Raw genomic sequence first — 21,443 nt, forward strand, 5'->3', positions numbered from 1 at the left:
AGCTGTTATTGAAAGAGTAAAAAATAATAGATTTTGACAAAGAATAGATTTTTCTATCTAGTTTAGGTATGCCTATAAATAAAAATATTATAGTGTGCAGATAAAATAACTGTTGAAGAGTTAGTTTTGGTATTAATTAACATTTGTAAGCGTTTAGTCGTAGGAATCATGTGAATTTATATAAAGCGACTAATTGGATAAGGAAAGTCTTGTGTATGCGCGATCTGTGGCGCCACTGTAAATATACCCATTAATAAACAAGATATTGTTATTTTGTGTTTTATTACTTTAATTTTGAAAAAATATCATCATCACTCCCCTATCTGCGCCAAATGGTGCACAAGTAAACCGAATGCAACGCATTTCGATAATCTGTTACTACATGAAGACAAGGTGATCCAGTTCAGAAACAATGAAATCTTGCTGTTTAAAGAACCTTTAAAATCAATATTTCACATCCATCCTGACAGGAATCGAACCCAGGACCTCAAGAATTGTAGACAAATGTGTCAACTACTGCACAACAAGGCGGACTTATGTTCACTCAATTTCCTTATTTGGGATTTTTACCCGAGAGCAGCTATAGAGTTGAAAACCCTCAAGGAGTGTGTGTGCACAGAACCGTATTTTTAGAACCGCCTGGACAGAGGAGATAATATACTTAACCTGTAATTCTTTTGCTGTAGTGTGCCGATTTCGATACATTGGGTGTTGACATTTATTTTATAGCTCTTTTATGCACGGACTGATGAAGTTGTAAAGAGTAATATTTTTGCTCTGTTGAATGCAACAAAACAGTGGAAGTTTGAGGGTTGAAAAGGAATTTAACACATTTTATAATTCTATTAAGAGACGGAGGAACAGGGATTAACCGCTTAAGTGCCAACCAAATTCAACAACTTCGGAATGGTTTTGAGAAAAGAAAAATGGGTGAAGGCAAAACTCGGTAAAGTGAGGGTCAGAAAATGTTACAAAGTCTTGCACGAGATCTTGTACAGTTTATTGTGCCATTTTATTTGCTGTTGTTTCAAAATTGTGCGTAAGCATGCGCAGTACATATATGTTTTCGGCGCCATAACAAATAATGAGCAGTTTTGCAGTTGACAAAATGAGCTATCTTGTGACGAAGCTACTACTGACAACCAATGATATATTATTCTGCAATCGACAATCAACAATAGGTTTCTATAATAATGTGGATCATGAACCTTATTGAAAATCAGTATTTCCAGAAAAAAAAAGGCGTGAATTGAAAAAGTGCAGTAAAACAAATAAGACTGAGGATAAATAAAGTGACACAATCAACAACAAATAAGCGTTGACAGTTAACAGTATCACAGGCCTGAGATGCGTGCGCATCGTGCGATCTAGGTTCAAATATTTGTTGAAAAATAGGACATGGTCTAATTTTTCTGAATTTGACCACAGATTTATTGTAATTTGTGTATTACATCTGACAATACTCATTGGGTCAGATCTTGAACAAAATCTTGGAAGGTTTTCTGGCCTACGTTATGCTACGAGCTTAAGTTTTGTTAAAAGATATGTGGAACCAAAATCAAAACGTTCTCTACTAGTTTTAGGCGGGGTGTTGAATTAGTGCCAAAAATATTCTAGGTATTTTATTGCAAATGATTTTGTTACACAGCGACATATGCGAGATATCTTCCTTGTGGCAGTAAAAGGGATAAAGTATCACAACAGATATATAATAAAAATATAGCGAGTTGATTTGAAATCTTGATAAAAAAATATTGTGAAGTTTTAATAATCATAGCTTCAAATTCTACCTCTAAATTTCCTCTCTAGCAGAGGGTTTTAGATCAGAATAATCACCAACCTTTGAAGTTGTCAATTAATTTATATGCATATCTGAAGGAAAACACCGCAGACGTGAGTGAAGGGAGGCTTAGGATGTTGAAAAAATTACTCGAGTTCTAAAAATCTCAGAGAAGATTTTCTAAAGCAAAATGTTTTTATTTTTAAAAATGTGTAAATACTTTTCATTTTTTAAAATATTTTGTCATATGAAAAGTTTCATAGTATTCAATAGAAAAGCCAAGTATGTTTTTATAATTTTATTCACTAAACACATAAATACCATCTTACATGAATTGAAAATTTATGAAAATAAACTAAAATCCAACATCAAATTCATAAATAATTAGGAACGTTCGAAGGTGTCTCGAATAAGGGTCAATAAATCAAAGACATTTTTATGGAAATGTAAAAATCAATTATGTAGTTTAAAAAATCAGGTTATTGAGGAATATAAAACTGCAATATCCATAGACAATTTTTCTTGCTCAAATACTGCAGGGAGATGTGTTTGTTTTTCTTTCACATGTAGGTAAATTTTTAAAAGTATTTTTTAGGTGTTTTGAGTTAATTCAATAAATATTTTTAAAACATTATTCACAACAATAAGAATATCTAGTAGAGGGGGTGAAAATGTAAACTTATACTTTTGTTAAATATTTTAATAAGAAAATAAATTCAATGAAATAAGTTAATTATTAAACAGTTCATCGACCATCCCCTCATAAAGTGAAATATGTCACAATATAGAAGCGTTTTTTAAAAATTGTATTTAAGTCCAAAAAGTTGTAGAATAAAAAAACATTTTATTTTATAGGTTTCGATGATACTCTTAGTTAAAAAAGTTATTTGTCATTATAATTTTTTCAAAATAATTCTTCTTTGTATATAAAACCATTTTTTAGTTCAATTTGTTAAATGTTCTGACCCTTATTCGAGCAATATTGTCATTCTACAAATAATGTTGTTTCATATTTTTAAAATAATATTACAACATAATATATGACTTTTTATTACACAAGCCTACTTCTTCTAATATTGAAGGCTTAGAAAACTATTTCATACTTAAATAAATATCTCACATTGTCATAACTCAAAATCTTAAGATAAAGTTAAATACATTTAAGAAGAAAATAAGGAAAGATGATTTATTGTTATTAAAAACAACAGTTAAGTCTTTGATGACATCAAACAACGCACTGTGCACCGTCATATTAGCAAACTAGTGAAATAGGTCATTTTTCAATCAAAGGCAACTATTATTTGTGAAATTTAAGGTTAAATTTGAGATTGAAATTTTTCTTTGGTTAACTGGCGGCCATTTTTTTTACCTGCGCAGCATTTTTTAACTCTGTAAATTGGTGTCAATTCCAATGGCGCAAATAAAATAGTTCAATCAAATAAAAAAAAAAAAATTAGAGTTTCACTATCATTTACAAAATTTAAGTATTTTGTCAAATTTGTTATATTTAAAAGAATGAATTTGAAATTTTCAAATTAAAAAAATCACAGTTCCTGTATTTTTCTGAATCCTTTTATCGCTGGGGTTTTCACGTTACCCTGATCCGTAAGGCGTAAGACTTATCGCCTCACTGTCTTGTAATTAACAATCAAGACAACACTGTAATTTGTGCAACAATACAATGTTACATGCACCACAGCAAAAAATAATAATGCCAAAACAAAAAGAAATATGTATGAAAATTGTTTGTTATATTTACATAAATTCAATATATTATGTAAAAACAATTAAAGTTATTTTTGTAACTTAGGCAATTTAGTATTTTTTAATAACTATTAGTAAAAACAAATTATATTTAAACCAAGAGATTTAACACTTTTTTAACCTACACAAAAGCATATTCTCAGGAAATTAAAATATTACATAGTTACCTAAAACTTGTTAAAAATGAAGATACACTCTTTTGATACTAACCACGCGATATGTAGTTACAGTTTTAAAAAATATTTTAATGGAACTAGTACATACTTAGTAAGCAATGCTCAGTAGAAAGGCTTATATCTATGTTTAGAATAACTGAAGGCAAATTTTCATCAGACTGCATAGTTGTCAGTAATCTTGTCATTCCCATTTCAATAATATTGGATTTAGATATTCAGATTCACACGTAAATTATTTCACTAAATAAGACAAATTTATAATGTTACGATTTTTTTTATAAGCAACAGATATTGCCAGTGGAAAAATATTAGCCTGCAAAATTTTTGTTCAAGAATATTAGAACCCAAATATGTATTTTTAAAAATGGCAACACTGGTAAAAGCTGAAATGATTTCGACATTAGAGTTGACGCCATGAAAGAAGTCCCGCGGTGGCAAATCGAAGAACTAAAAGTGACAGATACCGATTTTTACAAGTGAGAATTTTTTCTTTAAAATTTAGTTTTGCATTCATAATAAATTAATGTGAAATCTGTAATTGGTCTTACTTTTTAAAATTGTTCTTTTGTACCTTATATTTATATAAAGACTGTATGATTTCCTTAATAAATAAATAAATATGCCGAAAGTGTTGTAAAGTGAGAGTCAGAAATGAAAAATAAAGATATTTTAATTCTATTACAAAAAGTTTGTTGCCGTGTTGCTGTCATGATAGGTAATATTTAGTGATGAAGTTTCAAAAACATTACCCCACTTAAAGGAATTATTAGGAGTATTAAAAAAACATTTCCATTTAAGAATATTGTCATGGAGATGACATATTTTAGTCGTTCGCAGTGCAGTTGGTAGTTCCGCGAACATCTATGCGGGAAGTCTTAGGTTTGAATCCCAGTACTGGTCAATTTTCAGCTAACTGTTGGTAAATATACAGGATATTTAGGTCCAATGTGAGCCCAGATTTATATTTCATAAAATTTTAAGTAAACATTAATTTCTTATTACAGATGTTTCTGAAAAAGCCGTTTCCAGAATAATCAAGGAGGGAGAAGTTTGGCAACAACAAAAAACATTTCGTCTGGCGATCTGCGGGACTTCTTTCGTGGCGCTTACTCTACTTAAAGTAATTCTAAATTTAAAAGGCAACTTATTTATGTCATATTTAAAAAGTGAACAATTCCACACTCATTTTTTTTGCACGACATACACAACCTTGTTTAACATTATGCACAAATAATTCGATGTTAATTTTAGAAAAGCGAAAACAGTTACGGGCATAGAATTATAATAGCCCAGAAACCGCATACGCACACCAAACTGAAGCCGGCAAAACTACAGTAATTTAAAACCAATTACTAAAAAGTTATTGACCACACGTAACACAATAATGCAACCTTTATAGGTTATGTTATTGTGTTTTGGAGACATTTTTATTTGCATACCACTCATTATACATAATCATTGACCAATTAATCCATTAGTACATAATACAAAAATACTCACGCCACATATTTTCAAATGCAATTATTCATCACATAATTTTGAAAAAAAAATAGTGCAAAAATACAGCTAAGATACATTCAGTAAGGTTAGGTTAGATTTGAAATATCTAAATATTTGTCACAAAGACAACATTTTAAAGCCCCAGTACATGTTGGGACCAGTGACCAAAAATAAGGACCTTGTTTACACATTGGTTTTGCTACCACTGGATCGTCCATTTAACGAAAATGGACGTGGAAACTCTCCACTTTCTTCACTGAATGACAGTTTAATATTTCTTTACAATCAAACTGCAAAAATAACAAAACAGAAACACTAAAGACTTTCATTGTACAGTGATAGTTCCAAATTAGGAGCGCGCCCATACTTTCCGGATCCCGTTTCGAAAGGAAGAAGTATGTAATAATATAAACAAAATAAACGATACAAAACCCCTATACATATAGGAAAAATGAAAAGAATTCGTCCAATACAACATGCACTCGAACAATAAAAGAAAAACAATTCGCACTCCAAAGCTCATAAGTACATCGAATTGTCAAGATAATACTGGTAAAGTCCTAACACTGATCCCAACATGACCCTATCGAACTTATGTGAAATTCCTTTTGACAATAGTTGGTTGGCTAGCCAGCTTTGGCGACCAACAGCCAAAATATGCCGATTGGTCCTGTATATGTTGGACCGGCGCATTGGCCCAACAAAGTGTATCGGAGTCTTTAGCCATAAACAAACAACAGCTTATACAAATTTCAAGGCTCAAAACACCGAAATATTCTATTTAATAGTTATGATTTAGGAGTTAGATTTTAATGTAAATTTTTGGTTTTTTGAGATACATAATTAGCAAAATAGGTTCCATTTGACTTAAAAAAATATTAGTAAATACTAAAAGACATTGAATTACTTATGTACTATATATATATTGATATTTAACAACTGTTGATTAATGTATTATTATTTATGAATAATGGAGGTTAAATAGCTTTTTATTATCTTGCAGAAGACTTGATTTATTTTACACTTTTCACAATTTAAGAGGATGCAAAACGGTAAAGTTTCTAATGGCAGAAAAACTATTGTAATTATTTTTACTATGAAATGCACCATCTTCAATTATGTATGGTAAGTGACAATTATGCACTATTTTAAGAGGTTGGACATACTTTTTGATTAGTACTCTGACAGAAGAATCAACGTATACAACATTTTATTTTATTGAAGAGTAAGATGTATTTACAAATAAAATAAATACACATATAATTTATAATATAATTTTCGTGGATTACCGGGTATGTTTCGGAGTCACAAGCGGCTCAAAATTATGCTAAGATTCTCGACATAGAAAAGAAACTATTTATAAAGTTATGAATTTTTTCACTTTAATGATCATCTGAACACTGCAATTCAAAGATATGTATTCATTTAAGGAGAGGTAGATATCGTCCGGATACTGATAAAAACATCTAAATGCATTATTGTCTATACTGAGAAAGATCTATTAGATTGTTTGACTCAACAAAAGTCTTTTCAGGTCTGAAGAGTTTGAATTCTTCGAAACGTTTTGTTGTATTTGTCAAATTGCAATGGTACAGTGCATCAGATTGCATGATTAAAAAAAACTATTTAGTTTGAGACATTTTAGAAGATTGCTCCCAAACCTGCGATCTTTTGCCCGAGTACCGAATTCCCATTGACAAGCTGCTGTCTGAGACATGACGTAGGGTCACGTGGGTCGAAACAAACTATAGATTACAGAAAATACTGGCATGGGAATCTTTGAAATGAAAAATATACTTTGCAGTAGTAGAATTTAATCACTAAATACAATTAATTTAGAATCCTCAAACGATATTTAGCTATTAGATTATAGAATTTGCTGTTACATTATATAAAATACGCTACTAAAATGAAATACGATGTGAAGAATTTGAATTTAAACCATGATATAAAAAATGGCGGGACAGCGTAAAGGAAATTTGATGAAAATCGATCGGCTCGTTGGTGGCAATTGGTATGTGGGGAAAAGATCGCAAGTTTAGGGAGTAAATTTTCAATATGTCTCAAATATTTTTTTTTTTCAACCTTGCTATCTTATGCATTGTACTGTTGGAATTTGTAATATAATGTATTTAATGTAACACATTTACAAACTTATAAGATTGCAATGATTTGGAATTTAAGATCACTCTGCTGTCCTATAGACTAACCCAAAATGATACATTTGTAGAAGATATAAATAAATAAATATCACGATTAATTCTGTACTCTTCAATAAAACTTAACAGCGGTTTAAATTACTTCACAGTTCTCATTTTTGGTGTGCTGAGATCATGACTTAGCGTTGTTCTGCCCGGGGATGAATTCTATGGAGGCCGAGTTGATGCAGAATCTCTTCTTCGTCGGAGCCGGGCCGTCGTCAAACACGTGGCCGAGGTGGGCGGAGCACGTCGAGCAGCGCACTTCCGTTCTGATCATTCCTGGGCGCGACAGAAGCAGTAAGATGTTGCCACCAACTATTCTCCATAATTTGCGGCCATTTTGGAAAGGAGAACATGGACAGGAAAGGATAGAGGAATTTATAGATACGAGTTTGGTTAGACAACATAGGTTAACAAGGCAAGTTATTTTGGACCAAAGATCGGGTAAGGTTAGATTGCGCGGTTAGGAAAGAAGTGTAAACATTTTGGGTAGTAGGTAAGGTTAGGTTTGAAGACAAAATAAAGGCATTTAGTTAGGATGCGAGTGAAGGATATTCACTCAAAAGCAAGGAAAGTATGTGGAATAATCAAATTATGGCAAAAATAGTAAAGTGGTATTATTAAAAATAAAATACAAACACAAAATTATTCAATTCCAAGAATCAAATTATAGATTATCGTCGTTTGTTAAGGGAATTAGATGATGACAGAAATGCGGTTAAATCAAAAGCAAGCATCGGTGTCGTGTCCGGTTGGGTCGTCAAAATAAATGGCATTTTGTGTTAGATGTGGTGATTGTGGATGGTTCCAACAGACCGGCCATATCCAAATTGTGATCCCAAGCAGGTGAGCAGCAGAAAGAGAAAACAAACAAACGTACAGGCACGGAAAACAAAATGATTAAATAATAAAGCAGATGTCGAGGAGATACGGAGAAAGGACATAGTCGTGGAGAGGCAGAGGTAGGGAAGGAAGAAAAATAGTCAACATTAGACAAAAGCTTTAAACACCTTCACCGAATGTTAAGTCGTCAAGAAATAGAACTCGAGATAAGTAGTAGGCTCTTTGGATGCCTTCATTTCAAATAGTACAGAAAATTTATCAGTCCAACATTTTATCATGTAAATCTAATATTCATTCAGCATTGTCATCGTAAGAATGGTTAGTTTTGTATATACATGGTGTATTCAGAAAGTAAAGTCAGTGATTATTTTTTGACGCGACTGTACATCGGAGCGTGCGAGGACTGGTTGGGAATGGTAGCGGAGGAAGCCAGCTAACGAACGCTGGGTCTCTCAGTCTTCTCCGGCCATCCGGAGAGTAAAGACAGGCGTTTCCGTGAAAGTTGTTCTGGGACCTTGTACGAACGTCAAAATGTAGCACTCAGTAGAGCAAAGGATGGCGATAAAGTTTTGCGTCAAACTTGGCTTAAGACTGCCTCGGAAACTGTTCAAATGATCGAGATAGCCTTTAAAGAAGATGCTCTGTCAGATCGGCAAAAGGTCGGCGTTCCCTCGCCCCGACAAGGCTAGGATGAGCAGATTCAAAATCAAGACTATGCTCATTGTGTTTATTCCCATATATTCAATGTAGTCAACTGGTTTTAAAATCTGGCACGAACAATTAATATCAAAGGACTCGTCCACCACCTGGTACAACTGTGAAAACAAAATTTTACATAGAAGTGCTAAAAAGACTGAAACATAGGATTCAACACATCACGCCGGACATCGCAGACAACTGGAAGTTGCATCACGACAATGCGCTGGCCCACAGCGCCTTCCTCGTCACTAACTAGCTGGCCAAAGCAGGGGTTCCAATGATTCCCTAGCCCCCCTACAGTCCGGACCTGTCTCCCCTGACTTCTTTTTGTTTCCACGCCCGAAAGGACCCATGAAAAGCATTTCGAGACTATCAAGGGGATCCGAGCAGCTTGTACTGCGGCCCTTAGAAGCATTCCGGAGGTGGCCTACCGTGGCGCATTCGATGCCTGGAAAAATCGCTGGAGCAGATGCATCAACGCAGGAGAAGCCTTTTTGAAGAATTTTGATGTGTTGTAATGAAAAGTTCATTAACTTCTTTGTAATCGACTCACTGACATTACTTTCTGGACACACCATGTATTTTTTTTGTTGATAATAGTAATGCTTACATCAATTGGTTTAAAAAAAAAATACAATCAGGCCAATGCCAAAGCTGTAAATCTGCATTTCAGACAGTTTTGACATACACATCAAATGTTATTTTTAAAACGCACTGTCAAAATAGCCAATACAAAATTGTGTAATATGGCCAGATGTACAATTTTATTAGATTTACACAATTCAATTTTATTTTTACTACCAGGTTTCAGTTTAAATATTCAATATCTTTGATTTATAATTTTGGCATTGACCCAATGATGTTATTGATTTGAGAATAATTTTAAAATATGGTATGAAGACTCCTCTCTGGGGCAAGCAAAATCATTATACTTTAGGAAATGCTCATGTCGATCTCATTTTAATGAATGAGAATATTGTTAAAAAAATATTGTTTAATCTGCAAAATCATGCAATAATGCTTAAAACAAATGAGTTCGTTGTGTATTGTTTCCCGAGTAAGATAACAATATTGATGTAAATTGCAGATTATTTACAGTAACTACTGTCAACACTTTGTCTGTAGTGACATATTTTCAATTATTCACCTGTTTTTTATTGTTTATAGACGGAATGTTAACGTTAGAGTCATTAAATTATGATGTTAATAAATTGAATATAAAGACAGATAATATTATTGATTTAGTATATTTTTCATGAAATAATCAGTCCGTCCAAAAGACACGGTGAAGACAGCTATAGCCAACGAGAAACTGAAGTAATTATATGGTAGGAGGAAATATTGTGTCCTTTTAAAAAACAGTCAGCAACTCAAGTGTCCCAGTATGTCAAGTCAAATCAGATTTACTTTAAACTATCAACTACGGTCCAATCGGAAGTGAAATATAAAAAATATAAAAAAGTTACAATATGTGTTTATATGAGTGGAACCTTTGAGAAAAAAGTGTCCGCGAACGTGTGAAATGAAAAAAATGGTAGAAGTCAAGTTTGAACTTTTCGGTAACTACGAGATCGGCTATCACTGCCTGTTAGAATAAAATGGTATAGTGACTTTACTTTTTATAGACAAAAAGCTTCCATACCACATATGGTTGATTTAAACATGCTTGATTGATTTTGCAATGAGATAATTTTATTTATTTATTTAAAATTGTGAAAATAAAAACATAAAATAAATCCTAGTTCAACTTGGCTAGATTTAGATTGAATCTACCACAAAATTGATTGCCGAAAGTGGAAAAACTGTAAATGGTTTTAAAAATAATAAATGAAACGATATAAATATTCATAAAATACACAGCTTGTAGACAGAAACATATATCATCATGTCAGAAATTCCATTAGTATAAGCAAGTTTACAAACAAGATTGTGTTTAGTAAGCAAATGTCATTTTGATAGACTGGCACTGAGATAAGAAGACAATTATTATTATATTTACTTACAGATAGGAACTTACTATTAAAAAAAAAACATTATTAATTTTCGCAATGTTTAAACAAAAGATGAGATTTTTTTGTACAATATTGTAGTGGCTGTAAAATTTAAAATGGTTGGCCATATTCAATTAATATTCTTAAGTTTTTAGAATCTCTTTACAAAACAATTTTTAGAAGTATTTGGTATCAATTTATGTATTATTTTCTAACTCGTCAGTTTTTAGTAAAATGAAAATATTCCGAAATACAATATGGAGCATTTAAAAAAATTTGTTCCAAGTAAAGGTTAAAACAAAAATAAATTATGTATATTACAAAAGTTTCAAATTATAATTTGGCTGTACAAATCTGGCCAGTAAGAATAAAACATGCGTGCATTAATATCAAAGGATTAGGTTAATTTAAATTGGCTTAGGTCATTAGGAAATACGCAAACAATGATTATTTTTTAAAGATTTTTCTTTGTAAAGAAATAGCTAACATACTGATTTTAGGAAATTGGGAACATCACTGATTTAAGAAAGAACTCTAGATAACCTTTGATGTTATATTTTTAACCTCTTCTCTAAATTTATTTTTCATATCTCGAGTCTGTACTTCTTTAATGTATAATGTAAATAAAAAAACGACTCTATATTATTTGAAATAACATTAAATTTTCACTCAAATCAAAATAGTTAAATAGGAAATGAACTATTATTAGGCCTCTTGTTATGATAAAAAAGAAACTGACAAATATTTTTTTAACAGAAAAATAAAAACAAAGAATCAATATAACTAAAAACACAAAATTAATGTGTTTTTGGTTTAGAATAAGGGTTCCTTCTGTGATTAATTTAGTATATTTTAATGAACTTGCATATTTTACAGCAAAATTGGAATTTTTTCTTGCTTTGTAGAAAATAATATAAAAACAATAAGATAAAAAAATATATATGAGAAAAATAAACGCAAATTATAGCTTTATTTCATGAAACTGCTAGAGTCAAAAGATGTCAAGGTCTGTAGGTAGGCACATTAATTTAAACCAAAAACATAACACAAGAAGCGATGATAATGAAAACATGCATGAATTTAAGTTTTTTGAAAACAATATTTTTTAAATATTATTCTTTTCATCAAGACACCCATATAAAGGGTTCTTACACCAAACATACAACTCAAAATATTTTAAATAAATGAAAAATGTCAGGTCAGTTGTAGAATCATTCAGATTTGATACACATTACAATCATTAATATTAACCCTTTGCATTCGAATGCTGCCATAGAGGCGGCAAGAAAATAAAGCCTTAAATTTTTAATATTATTAAGGCGAGGATCATTCAAGCACAGTTAAAAAATAATAAGTTACGGAATTTCATCGAGAAACGATTAATAAGACATTCAAATTCAGAATTATTATAAATGCAGAATTATTCCGGTGCAAACTAATATTACAAACCGTAGCCTAAGTTATGAACAATTAAGCGAGTAAGTGCAAAACCGCCAATGCGCATGATCACTATTTGTGGGAAGATCAACAAAACCAGTAGCCAAATGACATTCAACTTAAAATGAATAGTCTTTTCGCTACCTGTTATACCACCCACAAGCTGCACATTGTAATTAAAAGAAATAAGCTATTTGCTAGTAGTTTAGTTGGTCTTCCCAAAAACAGTGAGCATGCTCGACTGTGGACTCATCTCCCATCCACCATCAAAGATGTTACTACATTATCTCTGTTTAAATCACGTCTGAAGAAACATCTCCTTTCTCTTCCTTAATCTCTCCTCCTTTCCTTTTTCCTCTTTCCTCTTTTTTCCTTTTTCCCATTGAGTAATAGTTTTGATTTAAGGTAATTTATAAACAAATACGTTTATTTCTATTTTTATATATTTTTAACTTTTTAATCTTTTTTTTTTCTTTCTATTAAATATGTTCTGTAACTTGAATTATAAAAATAAAACTTTTATTTTATTGGTTGGTTGGAAGAAATTGCCATTTGGCAATAAGCCTGCCAATGTACAAATAACATTATGTACAAAAAGTTAAATAAATAAATAAGCTAACAGTGCTAAGAAATATAATAATTCAATGAGTACTGCTATGGAATGTGGCGATCACATTACAATGTTTTTGAGATTTTTTGGTCGGAAAATAAATTTATCAAAATAGAGGAGTGAAGTGAAATTAGAAATGGAAAAAGGGAAGAAAAAACAGTCTATTCCTTACATCCAAAATAATACTTTGAAAAATTTATATATTTTTTTTATATACTGACGGTGGAAATGAAAAAGTTCCTAAACAACGTGAAGCCAACTTTACAGAAGAGCCAATAATTATATATTTTTTTAAACATATTACAACAGAGATGAAGAACATTTGAGAGAAGGTAATATAGAAGTCTAGGCATCTACAGGGCTTATGACCTGTCAATGGCTGGTTTAAGTGGCCAAAAATAGCATTTTCAGGCGTTGCCTAGTATGCAGGTGAAATAATTCAATTAGATGAATCTCACTCGCATAAATAAAGGTTTTAGCTCTTTAACTTCACAAACATCAACAGATGAAAGAATCGAAGGAATATATATGTTCAAATATGGGCAGAATGGTGAATGTTACACAGTGTGTAAAGTGGCCACTTAAACCAGCCATTGGCAGGTCATAAGCCCTGTAGACGCCTAGACTTCTATATTACCTTATCTTAAATGTTCTTCATCTCTGTTGTAATATGTTAATATAAACAGCTCCCCAGGGAGTTGAATCCAGTTCTTGTCTACAAAAATTTGGACAAACTCAAAATATTGTTGATATATTTTTTTAATTGATAAAAAATCTCATATATTTATTTTCATCTAAATTATGTAGGAATTACGCCAAAATAACAGGTGTATAATTTTTGGGTTTCTGGCACAAGTTTTAAATTTTTTTTTTTTATAAAAATAAATATTAGCGCTCTTATAATTTGCCCAAATATTTAAATTTTGGTGGCCATTTTCAACGAGTTGTAAATAACCCACTAATAGAAAATGGAAATCAAGTTGGGGTAGAGTGGGGCTCGAACCTCGGACCTCTGATCCGTGAGTCCGCAACGCTAGCCACGGGACCACAACCCGACTCAAGTTGGTAACTAACATTTCACTAATTGTGACATATTGCATTTCAAAGTTAAAAGCTTATCCCAAATCTGAATATTATAACATTCTTTTTAGTATTTATAAAATACAACCTATTTTTATTTACTTTTTAAACAATGAGTATTTGATGTCAGTTATGAATCAATCTCATTATTTGAAAATACATTGTTACCAACTTGTGCCAGAAACCCGACAATGCCATTTTTTTTATTAATTAAAAAAACAAAAAAACTTCTACATGTCACTTAAGAAATTTTTATTTTCCATCACCGATATGTATATTTAATTACATTTCAATGTAAATCTTTTTTTTTCTTTCCCCCTCAAAAAGTTTCCTCAAGTTGTCAGGTGCACAAAAAAAACCTTTCGAGTGCAAAGGGTTAATAATTTGAAGAGTCACCAAACCTTAAGGATGTTTCACCAAACAGAAGTTATCAACTGATATTAATATAAAAAGAAAGAGTTTTTAATCAACGCATCGCATTATCCAAGAGCCGATAGAATGCAGATGGGAGCTTCTAATATTGGGTCGGTATTTTACAAATGCTAAGATTTTGTTTCTTAACTGTCTGAGTCGAGTTTTACCTGTGCTAGTATCTTTGTGAAGAGTGACCTTTTCCTTGGCTAAGACATCGTTAAACGCTGGCCAACCACAGCCAGAGTCATACTTGGTGTTTGAGCTGAACAAGTCCTGTCTGCAGACAATACACACGTACATGCCTTCATCGTAGCATTTGTTGTAGCAACCTGGAAGGGTGAATGACATATCGGTTATTTATTTATTTTATACAGTAATGGAAAGGAAAAAACCGAAACAATATAGACCGAAACGAACACCAAGTCATTGGAACAATACGCGCCATCCCTCGGTAACGGTACTTCCAGGAATCAGGGAGCAGCCCGTAAGCCACATGTTACCTACAATCTACAAAAGCTACCTTTCGGATATCTTTCTTTATTTCGTTAACCATAATGTTGAAACTGTGCTCCATTCATTTATTTATTTATTGTTTACTTTTTAGCATGAACACTTGACAAATTATCTACTCTGCTCAAAGTTTATTTTTTGTAAATTTATTATATTATTATTTAAAGGCAGGCAGCCTTTGCTGATGCGCCTATATCTCGTGTACTTTTATTGGTATAATTTTAAGTTGTTAGAATTCAGTAGCTGCAAGACTTGTTATAATCTAACGGCTATTTTTAAAAATGAGTTTTTTTTTAAATATTTGTTTTCATACCATTCAAACACTAAATGTTATGTGTGATAGATTTCCGGTTTACGGGAAGCCATTTTTTTCAATGTTTAGTGTATTTGACTTTTACTTTTAAATTTAAGAAGCAAGCGGTGTTGTCTCTCCTGACTCGTGATGTCACACTTGCCATTTCCGCCTAGATTATGCTATATACTTTTAATAATTTATATATTTTTAACTTTTTAATCTTTTTTTTTCTATTGAATATGTTCTGTAACTTGAATTATAAAAATAAAACTTTTATTTTATTGGTTGGTTGAAAGAAATTGCCATTTGGCAATAAGTCCGCCAATGTACAAATACCATTATGTACAAAAAGTTAAATAAATAAATAAATAAATAAATAAAATAAATAAATAAATATATACCTTTTGTTAGTTATACACTTTGTTAATTTAAGTAGATTTTAAGAATGTTTAGATTAAGTATTACTCATTGATGCCAATCTATTAGGGCTTACTTAAGCCTGTTGATTGGCTTAAAAAAAATATATAAAAAAAAAAATGTCAGCACAACTCACTGATGACAACTCGTGATGTCATGGGCGAAATAATTTCAAAATTACAAAACATAAAAAAATAATAGCGATGTTTGTTGATTAGTTTGATAATCTATTAACAGATAATTTTTCAAAAACCACCGAACTTCTCCATTGGAAGAAATGTGGAAGATCCTATTATTACTATAATTTATAACATTTGTTATTCAACACACTAAAGCTTAACTATTGCTTAAGTAGTAGTCTAGTAAGAATAATCGGTTAAATAAGAAGTGGCATTATGTCTCAATATAGGCAGAGCACGTTCTCAAGTCTCAATACAGTTTCACACTGCCTTGACCAACCGTGAATGGAGTGACCTTCCAGGAGTGCCGGCCGCAATCAACGCAAGCTAGCCATGGTTGCTCATCCTACTGTGAATGGACGAAGGTACAATGGTTCGAGGTCACTAGATTGATAAACAATCTAATTTATATAAACTACAATAAATGTGATAACTGTTATACAACAAGGCAGTTCATTTATTCTTGGAATAATAACAAACAGGCACGTACAAAACAAAATATAACTGGGCCAGTAATTCTTTATAACAGTCTACATTTTCAGAGTCCAAAACATCGTAAGATATGAAGGAAAATAATAGTCAAAAAGTAGGTAATCCTTTTGGCTCGGCGTGCCAAAATTCAAAAAAATTATGGCTGACCCAGGTGCCGTGTCACATCCAGGAATATTTATAATTTCTGCAGCCCTAGTAAATAAAAGGGTTTGGTTTTTGAACGATTTATTTATTAATATTATTTTTTTTAAATAATAATTATATGACTTGATGCTAGATTGCATTTGCCAAGTCTTCATTTGAAGGTTGGTATTTTGCGCATTTTAAACACAAGAAAGTGTTAACTTCATCAGTTAGTCGTTTTAAAAAAAAAATGTTTTAATATTATTCAACGCCGAGAAAAACGTCTCATAAATTTTTAGTAAACGATGCGTATCATAGGTTACCGATCACTGATCTAGGATAATAAAAATAATTGCAAAACCCTCCCTTTTAAAACGTTTAACGAGTCTCCGAAGATGTAAATTTTTCTTGCAGTTTTTTTGTGTAATGTGTTATAATGATAGCGCATTTTATTTTGTCAAATGTCGAGAACTATTCACAGGGACCCGTCACAATAGATCTTTAGGGTCCCAGTGACGTCAGGAGCTTGTATAGCACTGACCCCCACCTTTAAGAATAAGTTCAGCGCTAAAATCACAAATAATCCAAAACATTTCTTTCATGTATAGATTATAATGGAATATATATTATTGAGATAAGATAGGATGAATTAATATTATGTAAGTACTTACTTACTGATGACACTAAAATCCAGTGATTTTTATTTATTTTATGCTACAATTAATTACCCAGCGTGAATGATACAAAAAACATGTAGAATGAAATACAATACCCAAAAATTACTGAGAGTTCTGCATCAAGAAAAACTCTTAAGAATTTCTGCTCTATCAAAAACTAAGAAGAAGGAACCTTTTGGTAGAGTATTAAAATTTACATTCAGTGTGAATAAGCCTATGTTAATGTGTTAGTGCCTGTCGGTGAACCAAGTAAACATACTAATTTTGCTTGTGTTAGTAGGCAGACTAGAATATTTTATTTGAAACGTTTTGTCACTCACATATAAGAAAAGTTTATTAAACATTTTGATAGACTATGGTATTGTTTGACTTACTAAAAACTTTAATTAGAAGGCATTAGCCAGTTACTATAGGCAGAGGTAAGCTTGGCGTGCCAAAATTCAAAAAAATTATGGCTGACCCAGGTGCCGTGTCACATTTGGAAATATTAATAATTTCTGCAGCCCTAGTAAATGAAAGGGTTTTGATTTTGAACTTAATATTATTTTAAAAAAAAAATAATAATAATTATATGACTTGATGCTGGATTGCATTTGCTAAATCTTCAATTGAAGGTAGGTATTTTGCGCATTTTAAACACAAGAAAGAGTTAACTTCATCAGTTAGTAGTTTTTTTTATTTGTTTTAATATTATTCAGCGCCGAGAATATTGTGAGTAAAGCCATCGCTAAATTTTTAGTAAACCTGATCCCGGGTTACCCATCACCGATCTAGGATAACAATACTTGCAAAAGCCTCCACTTTAAAACGTTTTACAATCTCAGAAGATGTAAATTTTTCTTGCAGTTTTTTTGTGTAATGTGTTATAATGATAGCGCATTTTATTTTTATTTTATCAAATTAATTACATTTACACAACGCTCACATAAGATAAACATATATAAGAAACGGAACATAAATACACGTAGCAACGACATACAAGGAAAAAAAATAATGTTATACATAAATATTAATAAAAAAGGAGGAAGTTTAGTGCAACGGGAAATTAGACTTAAAAAATGTTTTTTTTCGAGTGGTAAAAATTAAAGCATTTAATTGTAAAGCGAAGTTTCTCTAAAATGTATGAAAAAATTTATTAAAATGATTTTGATCAAAATGAACTACTTTGAACAAGTCACTAGTTCTCCAAAACCAACCAATGACAGAGTTGTGATATATTTCCGGTTATCGGGAAACCAACCCACCAATCAGAACAGCTCACCGTAGAGAACTTGGGATCTCACAGGCGGGGTAATTTCAATATCACAAAACTTAAAAAAAATCATAGCACTGATAATACGTAAAAAATATTTATTTTTGAAAATATAATATATATTTAGAGTGGATTTTTACGATTCTAATGATATAACTATCAATGTATTTAATCATTTATAATTTTCGGGTTTAAATATGAGAACATACAAAATGGCCCTACAGTTGGCATCATGTCATTTTGAAGTCACGCATTACGACTGCCGACTGTGCTTTAATAATTGCGTACAAGTTTGGTGTAAAAATGTCATACGTGCCGTTTGTCCTACGGGGCGCGAAACGTCTGGTTTTCGGGTAATTCAAAATATGCATATTTTAAACTTTTTCAGAAAATTTGTCTGACGTCACACAAGAAATATGAATTTGAATATTGAAATATGAATTTTCATCGTAATTTTTTGCTTTTTAAAAACAAAAATAATAAAAAAAGTGAAAAGATCCAATTGGTTCAATTATTTATATTTAAAGTCAAAAGTGATAATATTTTAAATCTAATTGCTAGAAGCATGAAAAAACCATAAGCTTATGCTCGCAGCGCGGGCCATAGAGCCGCCCTTGATGAAAGCCGGATAGCTACTAACTGGCGTCTGGTATATCCGCAATATGCGAAACATTGGTAAGCTTTCTATTGTATTGGTGATTTATCACAGATTTTTGATAAAATGCTTTTTCTGTTCCCAATAAGCATTTATTATTTTTTTAAATATACATTGACCGATGCGTAAATATATAATGGAGAAATATCGAAAATCTTAGTCCATAATTTATAATATTTATGGAGAGACCTTAGTTATTAGATGCGATGTGTACTAGCTACACATCACCGGGAAAGGATAGTTAATCATTATACGTAGTTATAAAAATAACAGTAAAAAAAAGTAGCAAGTGAATTTGAGAGAATTCAAAGCTTTTATTTAAATTGAATATGAAGTGTAAATAGATTGGCAAGAATTCTATTTCTAAATATGGCGTGTTATTTTAATAATATTTACGATATTTTATATAATGGATTAAGTTCTATCGAAGTATCGCGCATGTAATGTAATTATTGTGCGAATCAGTGCGAATAGCCTTCTATGCTGTAACGCGAGAATTCGTTGACAATAATTGTGTAATTTAACCTCACCTGTGAAGGGTCTCTCGGTACCTGCCTCCTGCGTGACATGATATTGTAAAGGCGTCAGTCTCTGCTTCAAACTTTCCTTGTCCATTTTGTCCGATATCGCTGCTGGAAAGCGCAAGAATGAATATGAATACGTTTAGCGGTCTCGGCTCCGGAAATAATGTATGCGCGAGTACTGCCGTATATGGTAACAAGGCCGAATAAAACGGAAAAATTTCATGCATTAGTGTACAAGTTGGCCACCTGACGTGCGTACGTTAATCCTGCTCGACACAACTACGGCTCGCTTGAGAGAGATACTCTGTCTTATCGTAGTCCTCACAGCAGCATACATACCGGATTTATAACATTCAATTTTACGCAACGCTTCTATCGATTGGTATTTTTGTGTGTGTCAATTTCAATTTCGTGTCAAAAGTCAAAATTTCAGCGACGCACGACACATGATACCCATGAATACCATATATTAAAAATATTTTACCCAAATCGGGCAATAACAGTAGTACCTACTTTCATACCTACTTTATTCATAATCAGGGGAAAGTTGGTAACTCAATAGGCATCGGATTTTCTCTGCCCTCAAAAATATAAATGTGAAATTTACAGTGGCAATAAGTTACTTGATGTAATAATATATCAAATTGTTGTTTCATATTTAAATAATTGTCACGAACTCGAGAATTAGAGGTCTGAACCATGCTCTACCACAATTTGATTCCCGTTATCTAATACTGGGTTATTTACAACTTGTTTAGAATGGCCGCAAAATAGAAAAAATTGGGTTGATCATAAGAATGCATATATTTCTTTAACAATGTATATATTATGTCCTACAGAAAATATTATAATTTTGATTATGTTATATGTAGTAAATAAATTCATGTAAACGTATAATGACATTGAAAGTACAAATAAAAAAACATTCATTGACATTAACTCTCACTGGTAGAATGTTATTGCCATAATTTGAATATCAAAGAATTTGAATATCATAATTTGAATATCAAAATATCAATTTTTTTATATTTTTATTTTTGTTGTATCCAATTCACAATCAATAATCAACATGATATGTCTTGTTTCCTTTTGATCTAATAAAGCTCAGACTAAATCATTTGAGGGTTATCACTAGACCCCTCCCAAGGCACTGCAGATTGAACGCCATGCTAGAATGAACCTTTCCGAAACTTCTAAATGTAGGTTCTGCAGTGCAGATGAGGAAACACCTATACACATTCTATATGTGAATATGATACTTAACATCATTAAAAAAGCTGCATCCTGGGAAACCACTGGTGAAACCTGAGGATGTTAAAGAGTTCGCTCTAACTAATAGCCCAATATTTTGCAGATCTGGGCTTTGGAACCCAGGGGAGATTTAGCAAAATGAGAACTCTCGCCTGCCACACAGTAGCCAGGCTCTTTATATACCTGGGCTTGGATGGCGAGAACTAATCACAGGGACCCGTCACAATAGATCTTTAGGGTCACAGTGACTTCAGGAGCTTGTATAGCACTGACTCCCACCTTTAAGAATAAGTTCAACGTTAAAATCACAAATAATCCTATGGAATATATATTATTGAGATAAGATAGGATGAATTAATATTATGTAAGCACTTACTTACTATCTTTATAATGATGACACTAAAATCCAGTGATGTTTATTTATTTTATGCTACAATTAATTACCCAGCGTGAATAATACAAAAAGCATGTAGAAAGAAATACAATACCCAAAAATTACTGAGAGTTCTGCATCAAGAAAAACTCTTAAGAATTTCTGCTATATCAAAAACTAAGAAGAAGGAACCTTTTGGT

General features: G+C 31.8%; 1 protein-coding gene across 6 annotated transcripts; it reads right to left on the reverse strand.

The window, feature by feature from the left end:
- Positions 1–2,063: 2,063 nt before the first annotated feature.
- Positions 2,064–20,150, reverse strand: SelR (methionine sulfoxide reductase SelR). Of its 6 annotated transcripts, none has more exons than XM_088238899.1 (4): positions 19,866–20,150; positions 19,626–19,724; positions 14,663–14,824; positions 2,064–7,736 (listed from the first exon to the last, which is right to left on the reverse strand). In XM_088238899.1, exons 1-4 carry the CDS (start codon positions 19,954–19,956, stop codon positions 7,552–7,554), a joined length of 537 nt encoding a protein of 178 aa, XP_088095025.1. In that variant the 5' UTR covers positions 19,957–20,150; the 3' UTR covers positions 2,064–7,551. The 6 variants fall into 6 exon arrangements, with proteins under 6 accessions (XP_088095025.1, XP_088095024.1, XP_088095028.1 ...); XM_088238898.1 differs by having other exon boundaries at positions 19,626–19,727; positions 19,866–20,149; XM_088238902.1 differs by having other exon boundaries at positions 19,626–19,727; positions 19,959–20,148.
- Between the last annotated feature and the right edge of the window lie 1,293 nt (positions 20,151–21,443).

Source organism: Micrasema longulum, unplaced genomic scaffold (genome assembly GCF_059751315.1).
Source record: "Micrasema longulum isolate JH-2025_06_02 unplaced genomic scaffold, ASM5975131v1 h1tg001995l, whole genome shotgun sequence".
In the NCBI taxonomy this organism is placed as follows: domain Eukaryota; kingdom Metazoa; phylum Arthropoda; class Insecta; order Trichoptera; family Brachycentridae; genus Micrasema; species Micrasema longulum.